The sequence below is a fragment of the Lolium perenne genome, chromosome 4 (assembly GCF_019359855.2).
Source record: "Lolium perenne isolate Kyuss_39 chromosome 4, Kyuss_2.0, whole genome shotgun sequence".
Classification (NCBI taxonomy): Eukaryota; Viridiplantae; Streptophyta; class Magnoliopsida; order Poales; family Poaceae; genus Lolium; species Lolium perenne.
In genome coordinates, this window is record NC_067247.2 from 96,929,515 (window position 1) to 96,943,453 (window position 13,939).

The 13,939-nt window shown below is 46.0% G+C and overlaps 1 protein-coding gene and 1 pseudogene across 1 annotated transcript; both read right to left on the reverse strand.

Moving 5' to 3' along the window:
- Window positions 1-3,253: 3,253 nt before the first annotated feature.
- Window positions 3,254-6,351, reverse strand: LOC139830118 (costars family protein-like; annotated as a pseudogene).
- Window positions 6,352-7,061: 710 nt separating this feature from the next.
- LOC127293391 (costars family protein) lies at window positions 7,062-9,717 on the reverse strand. The gene is made up of 2 exons (XM_051322992.2): window positions 9,527-9,717; window positions 7,062-7,394 (listed from the first exon to the last, which is right to left on the reverse strand). Exons 1-2 carry the CDS (start codon window positions 9,614-9,616, stop codon window positions 7,212-7,214), a joined length of 273 nt encoding a protein of 90 aa, XP_051178952.1. The 5' UTR covers window positions 9,617-9,717; the 3' UTR covers window positions 7,062-7,211.
- Between the last annotated feature and the right edge of the window lie 4,222 nt (window positions 9,718-13,939).

A 13,939-nucleotide genomic window follows, 5' to 3' on the forward strand; every position in this document is an offset into this window, starting at 1 on the left:
GGGAAATATTTGGTAGATGTCAATTTTTAGGACGAACACGAGGCTTAGGAGCTACTGTTTCGTGGAGGATTGGATTTTCCGGGAATGATACAACTTATAGAAGCCGATCTAGATCAAAGAAGCGGGAGGCAAACCGGTTGCCTAAGTTAGAAACAAGTAACATGAAATTGTAGGGTATGCTAAAGCAGATACAACAACAAGTGAGCCAGCAAGGGACAACTATTCAGCTGCAGCAAGATCATGGGTTTGACAGTACGGCTAACCCATCTCAGCGAAAAAGCAGCGTGGCTTCCACATGGGCCCAGAGTGATGATGCACATGTTGATGAGGTACCGATGGATCGCTACCCTGTGGATGATATCAGGGATAAGACAAATTGTGAGCTACACCAGTCAGTGAAAAACATATCCATGAAGTTGGCGGTCGGCTTTGGTTTAGCTTGTGAACCTTGAGCACACTGGCATGACGGTGAGATTCAAGCTGGCTATGCTCGTGTCGTGGTGGATGAAATTGTACAGGGATATGAGGCACTGGAGCTTGACATCCCTGTAGCTGAAGGGGAGCCGACACTGCGAGAAACCACGGTTGCTATTGTTCTATATATGGCCAAAGAAAAACATCGTGTTTCCAGGCTCGGCGCCAAGGCCACTGTTTCCTGAAGCTGAAGGGGAGCCGACACTGCGAGAAACCACGGTTGCTATCATTCTATGGCCAAAGAAAAACATCGTGTTTCCAGGCTCGGCGCCAAGGCCACTGTTTCCTCCGGGGAGGAATCCAACACCTCCAAGGCCACTGTCTCCTCCAGAACCTGTAAGTCCACCTCTCCAGCAGCAAGATCTAACACCTCCAAGGCCACCGTGTCCTCCAGCACCTCCAAGTCCACCTCTCCAGCAGCAAGATTCAACACCTCCAATGCCACCGTCTCCTCCAACACGTCCAAAGCGGAAGAGTACCACCACCTCCAAGTCCACCTCTCCTCGGAAGAAAATTGCCTTACCAAAGGATCCTTCTAAGTTACCTTACCAAAGGACTCATGAGGAAAACCCAAAGATCGTGGCTGCCGAAAACGCAAAGAAGCAAACGAGAAGTAGTAGTACAAGCTGGAAAAAAGTTCCCCATATTGGAGAACAGGAAAAGGCCCTCGAACGCCGCAGGCGGCAGGACGAGCAGTCCGTTCGCCGGCGTGCGCGGCGCGTGGAGTGCAAGAAGCGCTCCCGCTTCAACGACGGCGCCGGCCCATCCGGTGGCCAGTAGTAGGACGCGCGACTGCGAGTAACCGAGGCCGGTGTAGGCCGCGCGACGGCTAGTAGGTACGGCCGTTGTAGTTTTAGGTTAACTCGACTAACCATCTCTGTAAAGATGGTCCTTTTGGCCAATCAATAGTAATGAAAAAATCTTTTGCTTACCTAGTCACTGCCGACCGGGCCCGGATGTACCCAACGCGGACATTTTCCGCGACCGCCGAGCGTCGGCGGTGACGCAAACCTGGCGCATATTTGGGCCAGGTTTGCGTCTCCGCGGACGGCCCGGTCACTTTGCGTCGCCCCGCTGGAACAGACCCCAGACGCATTTCCGGTCACGGCGGACGAAAACGGTCGCTCAGCGACCGTTTGCGTCGCGCCGCTGGAGATGCCCTAACAAGAGGAGAGAGAGAGAGTATGCGAATGGGTGCAGCTTGTGTAGGTGAGGAAGGAGAAAAAGGAACAAGAAAACAAAAATTAGAAAAAGCTAAAACGGTCTACAGAGCTAATTATCTCTAGTTACTTTTGGAATGTATGTTCAAAACTCATCTCTTCGTAATGGAGGTTAAACATCTCCTAATCTGGGTTTCACAGTGAACCTCACAGACTTCAACAACACGTTCAACACACACGCGAGGCGTGCGCGCACACACGAACATTGTGATATTGTACTGTCAACGGGGCAGATTGGGGAGTTATGTTTGTACATTTCCAACATTTAGAATTTTATCTCAGGCTTCTTTGTCAATCTCAAGTCAGAATGTCTTTGGGGTCTGCAGGGGGAGGAACTGAAGGTCCCATCATTATCTGAATGGGCTGATGAATTTATCCTGATGCCTCCCATTCTTATATGGATACACGAACTGACAATGCAAAATGCATGAAAAACTAGACTTCCAATACTAGCAATCGATCTTGAGGTGGCTTCCTTCTGCGAGAAGTATCCTCCAAGTCTCTGCATACTTTTGTTTGACCTCTGCTAGCTGGTTCCTTATACTTGGCATTCGGATGTTTATATAAGATGGGGAGAAGCCATAGAAAAAAATATGTAGCGATAAATGCCTTTCTCTTCTTCCAGAGGTGAAAAGGGTCTAGTTCATTAGACTAGCCATAATGGGAGTAACATGCAATGCTACTTAGACATTTTTATGACATAGCATACCATTGAATCAAGATAGATACGATTTATAGTAAGGGCTAGTTGTGTTAGCATAACATCACACTTTTTAATACAGAATGAGTCAGTAAGGTAATTAATGTATTCACCAATGCGTGGAGTATGCACTATAAAGGTAGTAACGCCATACTATGACTACCCTTAAGTTAGTAATACACGCGCTTGGCATGCGAGAGATCATTGGACCAATCCGCCTTGCATATATGGTTGGCAGTATATCAATTTAGTCATATAATCATATGATTAACTAAACCGATCTGATGTTAGGCAGTCCCCTTATTTGGTAAAATCAAATAATATATAACAATTCAACCAAAATTTCAGGATCATGACGAACATTTTCATTTGACCCAACTTGATTCTAACTATTGCAGTGGTATATTGTATAAATTTACCATCAGAGTTTCAACTGATCTTTAGTTTGCCCTGAATTTCTCATACAAAGGCTCTAATGCATCGAAGGTACTAGATAATGTTATAAGTAGAATCAGATATGATCTTAAATTCTACATCACCCCTATCATGTGCTATCTTGTCATGCTCTTCTTCACGTTTCTGATAACCATGCACATTACAGGGGCCCACATCACAACGTTGTGGATCGCTACAACAAGTTTATCATGCCGATTCTTACCACAAACCGACTACCCTTTGCCTGAGCAAAAATTGATGACGCTAACAAAGACTTCAGTGTCTTTTCTCGAAGGTTGTCGCTGTATATTTTCTTCCCAACATCTCCCATTCTTATGACATGAAAAAGTATGTCAAAGGGGTTCCACCCCCTCTGGTCTGACAAAAACATGAAGAAAAGCTAATCATGCAGCTATACACACAATTGCCCAAACACCAATTTCACACTTATATAATATGGTGAGAAGAAAGGAAAGAAAGTACAATAGATTTCATTGTCAAACAAGGAAGTATTTGCCCCCGCAAAAAAAAAAGCAAGTGTTTGGTACGCTCTCAATAGCTCATGGCCATTACTTCCAAGCTGGTACTCCTAACTGTGTCTTTTCCGACATACATATAAGCACTAAGTTTCCAACACAAAGATACAGGCAGCATAACAAAGCAACTGCATAGGTCAGGAGTTTATACATCACACAATAGTACTCTTCTGGGAAGACAAGATAGTTCATGGGAATTTAAGCTCAACAAATTATAAACACGCCGGCACAATGACATGATACTTTCCGGTGCTGCAATCTTCAAACAGCAGCTACAGCAGGAGGAGGGAAGAGGGTTATCTCCACATTGTCATGAACACCCTGCAGAAGCAGTTCACCTTCGTAGGTGACAAATTTCCTCTTCTTGGCGGCACGCAAGGTGCCAACTAATGCTTCAAATATGTTTGCGCATCGGTCATCATTGAAGAGGACACCAAACTTGACCTGTAAACCACGATTCTTCAATTACACAAGTTCACATTCTTGAGTATGTTCTCGAAATGCAGGAAAGCTAAACTACAAATCTACTGGTGGATAAGTTTCTTTAGTTCATGTAAGATCATAGAAATTTGTCGTTATAAGTCTAGCGATTGAACATGTTACTAATAGTATACATGCTTAGAACACACAAACACAACTCTTTTAGCAAAACAAAAACTGTATTTAGGAGTCTTAGAGTCGTCACCTACCTGTTATTTGTTATTGACAATGTTACTAATAGAATACATGTTTAGTACTCACATACACAGAACTCTTTTAGCGAAACAAAAGTGAAAATATTGCATTTAGCAAGTCTTTGAATAATCGCCTGCCAGTTGAAATGTGGTGCTTCAATAATATACCATGTCAGCATTAGCATAAACCATCAAGATTTATGCAGCTCTATGAAATATAAAATAATGATGCATGCTAAAGTATTTGTGTTCATTTGTCCACTCTGATGTCAAAACTTATTTAGAGTCAAGGCTGGAACATCACAAACATAAAAGAATGCGCGATTAAAAGGGCAAATAGTACACACAATAGGTCTCCCTCCCCAGCCCAGAAGTATGGGTGGTTTTAGCCATTTTGTCCAGAAGCATATGTCGTCTTACAGTTTCTAGGTAGCATGGGTAGTCATAGCCAATCTCAACTTGTCCAGAACTGTAGGTTGTTTTCAGGTGTTTTTCATTAAACTATTCCTGTCATAAATCCCATGGCATAGCTCTCTCTTGTTGATGTTGTTCCTTGGTGAGAGCACACAAGAATTGAGAGACAAAATAGAGCACATAGGAGTAAGAGAAGAGAATGATGATTATTGTGGATATTCCTTAACTGTTGTGACCATGGTAAGATCAAAATACATTACTGAATAGAGAGAGTACTTAGTTTAGCCTTCATTGCCAAAGAGAGGGATGGGGAAATCAAGTGACAATCCCTTTTTAAGCCACTATATGCAATTTAGAACTTTACATGTTTAAGAAACAAAAGGAATATGTGATTCAAGCTTATAACAAATAATACTTGGCAACCAGACACTTCTAGCGAAAGTGCAGCGCCCATTAGATGGCACGCTGCAGGCTATAACCATCTTCTTGAAATGGTCAACAACGGATAAACTCTACCACAATGTTAGAAAAACTGAACCACGTTATACAGAATTCTGGAAAAGAAGTGCACAGTTATGGAGATACTGTTTGTACACTCTTTTCTCATAAAATCGGAGTGGATACCTTCATTGCCAATTGGGCATTCCCCTTGCGTATCAAACTACAGTCCCATTTGTGGCGGATTGGTGGTTTCTTGATACTTGTGCGTCCAAATAGTTCAGTGGATAAAACGCAAACACATCGAACTGAATATACAGCAACCATAGAGAAAATATGAAATTTACAGTGAATTCTACCACACAGGCAAAAATGGGAAATTTTCTTTGTGATTTCGATAGGATCTGTTCATCTTATGAGTATCCAGACCATTAACCGTGTTTTAAAATGCAAGTAGATTTCATTAGCTATGATTCATGATCCTGTACTACTGGTCTGAATTGTCTGAGAATGATAAATTATGGATCTGAACTTTCACACTTCATGTAGGGAATCAAGCGATTCGTTCAGACAAACGCATCATCTCTTATGAACAACACTGATGTATAATAGGCACATCAACGAAACCACAACGGCCGGCACAGAATCCAGAAAAATGGGCAATGTCAGGAGAATCCACATCAGATGATCGGTAGCACACACCAAACCGCGAATCGGCGTGAGGCGATACAGAAAATGAAATTGAACCCCTCCCATCCCAGCTCAGGCGATAGCCCACAGGTCGAAAAATGTGTTGAAGGCAGCGGGGATGCCAGATCTGCGTTTGTTTTCCGGCAGGAAAAGGCCTAACCTTGTACGAGCCGTCGGGCTGCTGCTGGCCGAGCCTCTGGATCTACTCCTTGAGCTTCCCGACCTCCTTTTTTTTTAGATTCAAGGCTCCACCAGTCCGACTTTAAATTAATAAAGCCCACAACGGCCAGAGTTTACAAAATGCTGAAAAGCAGCTTACAGGCAACGGAAAACAATCACTAAAAAGAGAAAAGACATTGAAGCGAAGCTTGATCATCGACGCTATTGTCCCGCGCTGCGATCTGACTGAAGAGGAAGCGAGGTACTGGAAGCACGCCACGGAGGACTCGTACCATCGTCGAACACCATAGGAGAAAACACAATGCCAGTCGCTCCACCTCCGAAGAAAACCCCTATTTTCTCGCCCCGGATCGGGGGGCGCCGCACCCGTCAAGAGGGGGATCTGCTCACCTTGAGCACGCCTGGGCAAAGATATGGGATTGGGAAGACGCTGAACACCGCCGCACTGCGACATTGCCAGAGACCGCCACCGCCGCCACAGCACCCATCACCACGCCGCGACCCAAACTGCCAGAAAAGAACACACCGAAGCTGCCGGAAAGATTGTGCCACTGCCCATGGTTGGTACCCAGGTCGAGGAGGAGGTTCATGGCGCTCATAAGCTTGTGTTATCGCTTGTAATACCTTAAACTCTGAACTCGTCAATGGTAACATTACCAAAGTGTGTACAAGGTTACTGTATTGAGATTTATGTGAGCTGCTAAACATTTTGTGTTGCATCAACGAAGCCGAAAAACACAATTTGTGGCCTACCAATTAGTCTCTCCTTTACTTCTCCGCTGGTACAACTTCCAGCATCCAGCCGAGCAACCAATCACATCCTTACTTGTCAGAATCCGGAGAACCCCATGCAACGCTGAGTCTGGCATGCGAACGTTGTGGCTCGCTATAACAAAATTAGCATCTCGGCTTTTGCCACAAACTGATTGCCCTTTGCTCCACCAAAGAGGGATGATGCTAAGAAAGACTACGATGTCTCTTCTCGGTAGCAGCTGCTGGATGTTTTCTTCCCAACATCTCCCATTCTCATGGCTAACATGAAGAAAAAGAGTCACACCACATTGCCAAAACAAACTAGTCATATAGCTCTATATACACATTGCTCCTACAACTATTTGACACCTTATATAATATGGTCTGAAGAAACAAATGAAAGTACGAATAGATGTCGCTGTCAAACAAGCAAGTGTTTGGTACACTTTCACTAACACATGGCCATTACTTCCAAGCTGGAGCATGCGAGTGTGTCTTTCACGAGATAGTATATCAGCACATGTTTCGAACACAACCATGCAAGCAATAGAGCAAAGCAACAGCACGGATCATGAGTTATACATCACACAATAGTACTCTTCTGGGAATATACCAGAGTGTTTTGTAGGAATTTAAGCACAGCAAATAATAAGCACATCAACAAAATGACATGAGAGACATTTCAGAGCTGCAAACTTCAAGCAGCAGCTACAGCGGGAGGAGGGAAGAGGGTTATCTCCACATTGTCGTGAACACCCTGCAGAAGCAGTTCACCATCGTAGGTGACAAATTTCCTCTTCTTGGCGGCCCGCAAGGTGCCAACTAATGCTTCAAATATGTTCGCGCATCGGTCATCATTGAAGAGGACACCGAACTTTACCTGCAAACCACAATACTTAATTACACAAGTTTCGCATCCTTTGAGTATGTTCACGAATGCAAGAAAGCTAAACTACAAATTTACTGGTGGATAAGTGTCTTTAGTTCATGTAAAATCATAGAACTTCATCGTTATAAGTCTAGCGATTTAAAAATGTTATTAATACGATGCATGCTTAGAACACACAAACACATAACTCTTTTAGCGAAACAAGAACTGCATTTTGCGAGTCTTAGATTCATCAATTGCCTGTTGTATACCTATTGACAATGTTACTAATAGGATACATGTTTAGTACTCACATATACACAGAACTCTTTTACCTAAGCTGGAAAAACTGCATTTTGAATTATTGCCTGCCTGTTGTAATGTGGTGCTTCAAAATATACCATGTCAGCATTAGCATAAATCATCAATATTTACACCGCAATATTAACTATACAGTAATGATGCCATGCTAAAATATTTGTGTCCATTTGTCCACTGTGATGTCAACAAATTTATTTAGAGTCAAAGGATGAAGATCAGATGTATAAAAGAATATACGATTAAAAGGTCACCATAGTACACACTATAGGTCCCCCTCCCCAGTCCAGAAATATGGGTGGTTTCAACTATTTTTTCCAGAAGCGTATGTCGTCTTACAATTTCTAGGTAGCATGTGTAGTCATAGACATCTCATCTTGTCCAGTAGTGAAGGTTATTTTTAGGTATTTTCATTAAACAATTCCTGTTAAAAATCCAATAGCATGACTCTCATTGACAAGTATTTCTCCTGTTGATGTTGTTCCTTGGTGAGAGCACACAAGAATTAAGACAAAAAATAGAGCGCATAGGACAATAGTAGGAAATTGGCTATAGGTGTCACACTACTGGTAGCACGCCCAAATAGAGCTATGCTGCTGCTACTTAAGTAAGAGAGCATGCGGCCAAAGGGTGCGCTACCAGTAATACAATACCGGTAGCGTAGGCTGTAAAAGAACACCCTACTAGAATGTGGGCCCCATCCGCACACGGGGCCAGAACTTACCCACGCTACCAGTACGTGATTGTCGGTAGCGTAGGTACCACAGGAACACACTGCCAGTATTTTGGTGCCTTATCCTAACCGGCCCTGCACCCTCTCTCAGCTCACTTTCTCTCCACCGCTGGCCGCATCCGGAACTGCCACTCCCCCTCCCCCTCCCCTTCCCCATCCACATCCACATGGTCCATTGTATTGTCCCTCGACCAGCAGCACCACCTCCTGCTCCAAATCCACGAATGTGGCATCGACCGGACCCCCACCCACCTCCCCTGTCATCCTCCGCCTCATCGATGGCGGCGAGGTCGACTCGGACGCAACTTCCTCTTCACGGCCGCACGCTACAGGTAACCTAATACCACTGGCGTGATACCAGTAGCGGACCTATTTAGACACGCTGCTAATGTGGTTTTCCCTATTAGTGGGATAAGAGAAGGCAACGATAATTATTGAGGATATTTCTTAATTACCCACATTTAATTGACCATGTTTTAAAATGCAAATAGATTTGTGTCGAACTGGCGGTTTCTTAGTACTTGTGCGTCCAAATAGTTCAGTGGGTAAAATGCAAATATATCGAACTGAATATACAGTAACCATAGGGAAAATAAAATAAAAACTACAGTGAATTCTACCACACAGGCAAGAAATGGGAAATTTTCTTTGTGATTTCGATAGGATCTGTTCAGCTTATCAGTATCCAGACCATTAACCGAGTTCTAAGATGCAAATAGATTTCATCAGCTATTCATGACCCTGTACTACTGGTCTGAATTGTCTGAGAATGATAAATTATGGATCTGACCATCAAAATTATTTTTTATGGATCTGAACTTTCACACTTCATGTACGGAATCAAGCGATTCGTTCACACAAACACATTATCTCTTATGAGTTATGAACAACACTCTGCTGTATAATAGGCACATCAGCGAAACCACAACGGCCGGCACATAATCCAGCAAAATGGGCAATGACAGGAGAATCCACATCAGATGATCGACAGCACACACCAAACGGCGTATCGGCGTGGGGTAATACAGAAAAATGTGTCGAACGCGGCTGTGATGCCAGATCCGCGTTTGTTTCCGGCAGGAAAAGGCCTAACCTTGTAGGAGCCGTCGGGCTGCTGCTGGCCGAGCCTCTGGATCTCCTCTTTGAGCTTCCCGACCTCCTCCTCGACGTGGCTATTGTTCATGGCGCCTCCTCCTCAGGTCTCCGCTCTCTTGTCCCTTTTTCTTTATGTGATTTTGGATCTTGCCGCGGAGGGATAAACTTTTTTATGGGAATATTGGGGGAGATGGAGAAGAAAGAGAGTGCTTGGTTGGTTGGAGGCTCCAGTGGCAGTGGCGCCAGACGTTGCCGGCACAGCGAATGGACCGTTCGATCGGCTATGGACGCGCGAGATGGAGGAAATGGCATCCCTGCATAAGGGCATCTCCAACGGGGCGAGACCGTCTGGCACGGCGCGGTTCAAAACTACGCGTACACCCAGTCCCACCGGCTTAACACATAGTAACCGAGCTGTCAGCGAAAACGCAAATACGGGCCAAATATGTACCTTGGATGTGTCTCGGCGGACGCTGCGCGGTCGCGCCGAGTGTTCTCGTATTCTAATCTGGTCCCGCTAGTTAGGGACATCGAAATCAACCGTACGAATTTGTTTTATCTTCCCCTTATTTACTGCCCTAGTGCAATGCCGCCACCCCAACCACACCCGCTGCACCACCGTAGTACCCGCCATCTGTTCGGGCCTCGCCGCGCCGGAGAACTGGATCGGAGTCGGGATAGATTTTTGACCGCATCTGTCGCGTCTTTCGGGAGCCAAACATGTTCGATCAATTGCGCTGGTAGTTTTTTTAATTCATTTTTTGGACGCTTTTGTGGGCGACCACTGATCCGCAGTTGCTACCCACGCAGATGGACATGTGGAAGTCGCTCGAAAAGTTTCGTAGTGAGGTCACTGACTCCTCTTCCGACGACGAGTTAGAGCAGACGACGCAGAACATGACTTCAGTTGCGGCCTCCATCCTCCACGAGCACAATGCCAGCCAGACGCCGCTGCACCAAGGCTTTATGGAGGTCCGCTCAAAAAACCCTGCCGCACAACAGAGTGAAAGGGCACCTCCGGCTCCACAAGAACTACTTCGACCGCACCGATCTGGTGTACCCGGAAAAATTATTCCAGCGGCGGTACAGGATGTCAAGGGACCTATTCATGGTCATTCTATGGGGCATCAAAGACTACGACTCGTACTTCCAATCCAGGCCCGATGCCACATGTGAGCTAGGCTTCACCTCTTACCAAAAATGTTCCGCAACTATTCGCATGCTATTGTATGGAATGACTGCTGATATATTCGATGAGTATCTTCAAATGGGTGAGAGCACCTGCCTTGATGTCATGTACCGGTTTTACCGAGCCGTGATTGCCGTGTTCGGAAATTATTACTTGAGCGAGCCAACAGTTAAGGACACAAGGTGACTGTTGTCTCGAGTCTATAGGGTTTCCAGGCATGATTGACAGCATAGATCGCATGCACTAGGAGTGGAAGAACAATTCATTTGGATGGTAGGGTCAATACAACGGTCATGCGGAGAGATGCACTGTCATTCTAAAAGCAATGATATCTCAAGATTTATGGATTTGGCACTCATTCTTTGGCATGGTCGGTTCCAACAAAGACATCAATGTGTTGCATAGCTCTCCGTTTTTCAACAGACTTATGCAATGCAAAGCTCCTCAGATCTATGAAAATACATACGACAAGCCATATTTTCTTGCTAATGGCATCTATCGTGAATAGGCCACACTGGTGAAGACTGTCCGTAATCTAAACACAGAAAAAACGAAGAGGTTTGCCATGATGCAAGAATCTACCATGATAGATGTGGAGCGGGAATTTTGTGTGCTCCAACCTCGGTGGGGAATTTTCCATCACCCGGCAAGAACATGGTCGCTGAAGACTATGCATGAGATGATGACTTGTGCGTGATCATGCACCATAATCTTTGACGATGAGCGTCCTGATGGTCGCAATGAGCACATATGGAATTTCCATGACGAGTTGGTTGCGCCAATCCCTGGGGCATCAACCTGGCAGCAGTATCTGCATATGAATGTTGAAGTCAATGACAACATGTCCAAACTCCTATATAAGGATTTGATCGAGCATCGGTCGGCATTGGCTGGCCATGAAAGACAATGCATAGTCGTCAATATCATCTCATTTTCAAGACTTATAAATATTTTGATGTAATAACTAAGTACTTTGAACCTGTTTATTTTGTTATTTAAACATCTAAATTCGTGTCCGCGGGCCAAATGCGTCGGGCTACTGGGCACCCCAGACGCAAACAGACGTGCGGTAAAAAAGGACCATTTTCGTGTCCACGGGCTGACGCAAACGGACACACGCGACCATTTTGGACGTTAGATTTGTGTCATCCCGTTGGAGTTGCCCTAACGGAAACGTCATCCGACTTTTTCACTGTACAAACATAATTGTACGACGACCTGGCAAGCATGGATTAAGTCTCAGCTAATACAACGAACTCGTTCCGTCTCTCCTCTCAGCCGCCGCCTCAACCCGAGCCGCCTCCAGTTCATCCTCCTCCATAGATTGGTTCCCCCTCCTCTGGTCGGCTTCACCGGCGTCGGGAGGAGTGGAGAACCCGATCTATGCGTGGAGTTTCGAATAAAAGTACTGTTTTCATTAGATTATGTTAGGATTTTGGTAGCCGCCTTCTTGTTGGTTTTCCCTCAATGGAGATGGCATCGTCTGCAATAAGTGATCTTCGGCCTTTCGTTCGGCGACGAGATCTTCTTCCCGGCATCAATGGTGGTGTTGAACGATCACAATTTTCTAGGTATGGGCCTTCGGATCTTGCTTCGCCACATCGATTTTGGATCTTCTGTCGTTGTTGCCGCGAGTAGGATTATCCTCGCAGTTTTTGTCCTGGCTGCTACATCCTCGACAATGGTGTTTCGTACTCTCGACTCTCCATCGACAACGACAAAGCTAGTCGGTTATTATTCCCTGACATACTGGTGTTGGTACTCTTGCCGATGTTGTATGACTGCTTTAATGGTTGCGTGCGTGCACGCAGCCTTGGCATTGCGGGTCAAAAAATTATGGGAGAACTTTCGTCGGTATCTACAGATCTATGGTTCGTTATCTATCTTTGGCTGACTTCAGAAGAGTACAAGATTGTGTCCTGGAAGAAGAAAGAAATTAAATACCTCGAAGATTTGTTACTGTCTTTTAGACTTTATTTTGTAATCGTTGGAGTCAGTTCATGTATCTCTACCATGTACTATTTGTTACTATGAATATATGTGGTATTGACTGTAAAAAAAGGTCTCCATAATCATAAAACAAAAGTGGATAGGGTTGCGACTCTTTTTGAAACACCACTCTCTTTTTTTAATCAAAAACAAATGTGTACAATCAGCTCGTAAGCTATGACTAAGTAAATATGGAAGAGCATCAACCCTATCCACGTTTGGGGGACGTCGCTCTCTAGCCGCGTTTGGAGGACGTCGCTCTCTAGCCGTTCCCCAAATAAATAAAAGTGCACGAAAATAAAGATTTTCATTCAAATTTGATTATATATTATAAGTTTAAATGAAAACGGCTAGATTTTATCTAACCCTAGCCTACTGGCCGCCCGGCGGTGCGTTCGACGGTCCCGCCCCGTCGTCGCCTCCCCTCCGCCGCAGCTCCTGCTCCGCGCGCCGCCTCTCCTTGCGTAGGGTGGCGAGCAGACGCTGCTGCTCCAGCAACGTGACATCGCCTGCCCTCCCCTGCCGCGCCGCCTGGAGGGAGAGCTCGACAGCGCGGCGAATCTGCGCGTCTTCGCGGGCACGGACGTTGTCCTGGAGCTTTTTCTCCGACTCGAAGGACTCGACGAGCGCTCGTTGCGATCCGCCGCTTCGTCGGGTGCGGCCCGTCGTCGTCGGACCACTCGAAGTCGTCGTCGTCGTCCTCCTCCTCCTCCTCCGCCTCGTCCTCCTCCTCCTCCATTTGCGCCGCCAACGCATTCGCCCGCACCCCCCAGGCCGCCTCCGTTGCCGCGCGGCGCCGACTCGCGATGCTGACGCTCCTCCGCCGCCTGCCGCTGCTGACGCTACACCGCCTCCCGCCGCCGCTGCTCAATCGCCTCCATCCGTTCACGGTGCTGGAGATGCCGCTCCATGTGCAGGCGATGCCGCTCTGCACGCCACCGCTCGCCTATCTCCTCCGTCCAGCGCCGCCGCGCCTCTTCCGCCGTGGCGGCGTCGAACACCGCTATGTGCTAGGGTGTCTACTCGCCTCGAATTTCGTTGTGTCTGACGTGCCCGAAGCGTCCCCTGTGTAGCAGGGACGGGCTCGGAGCACCGTACACCGTATTTGGTCGCGCCGGATGGAAAGGGCCTTTGGCGCACGCTGAAAACGAAATTTTGTTCTGGAGATTGCTCTAATGTACTACCACCACACTCCAAATAAAAAACGGAACTCTGCCACCTCACCTTATCATC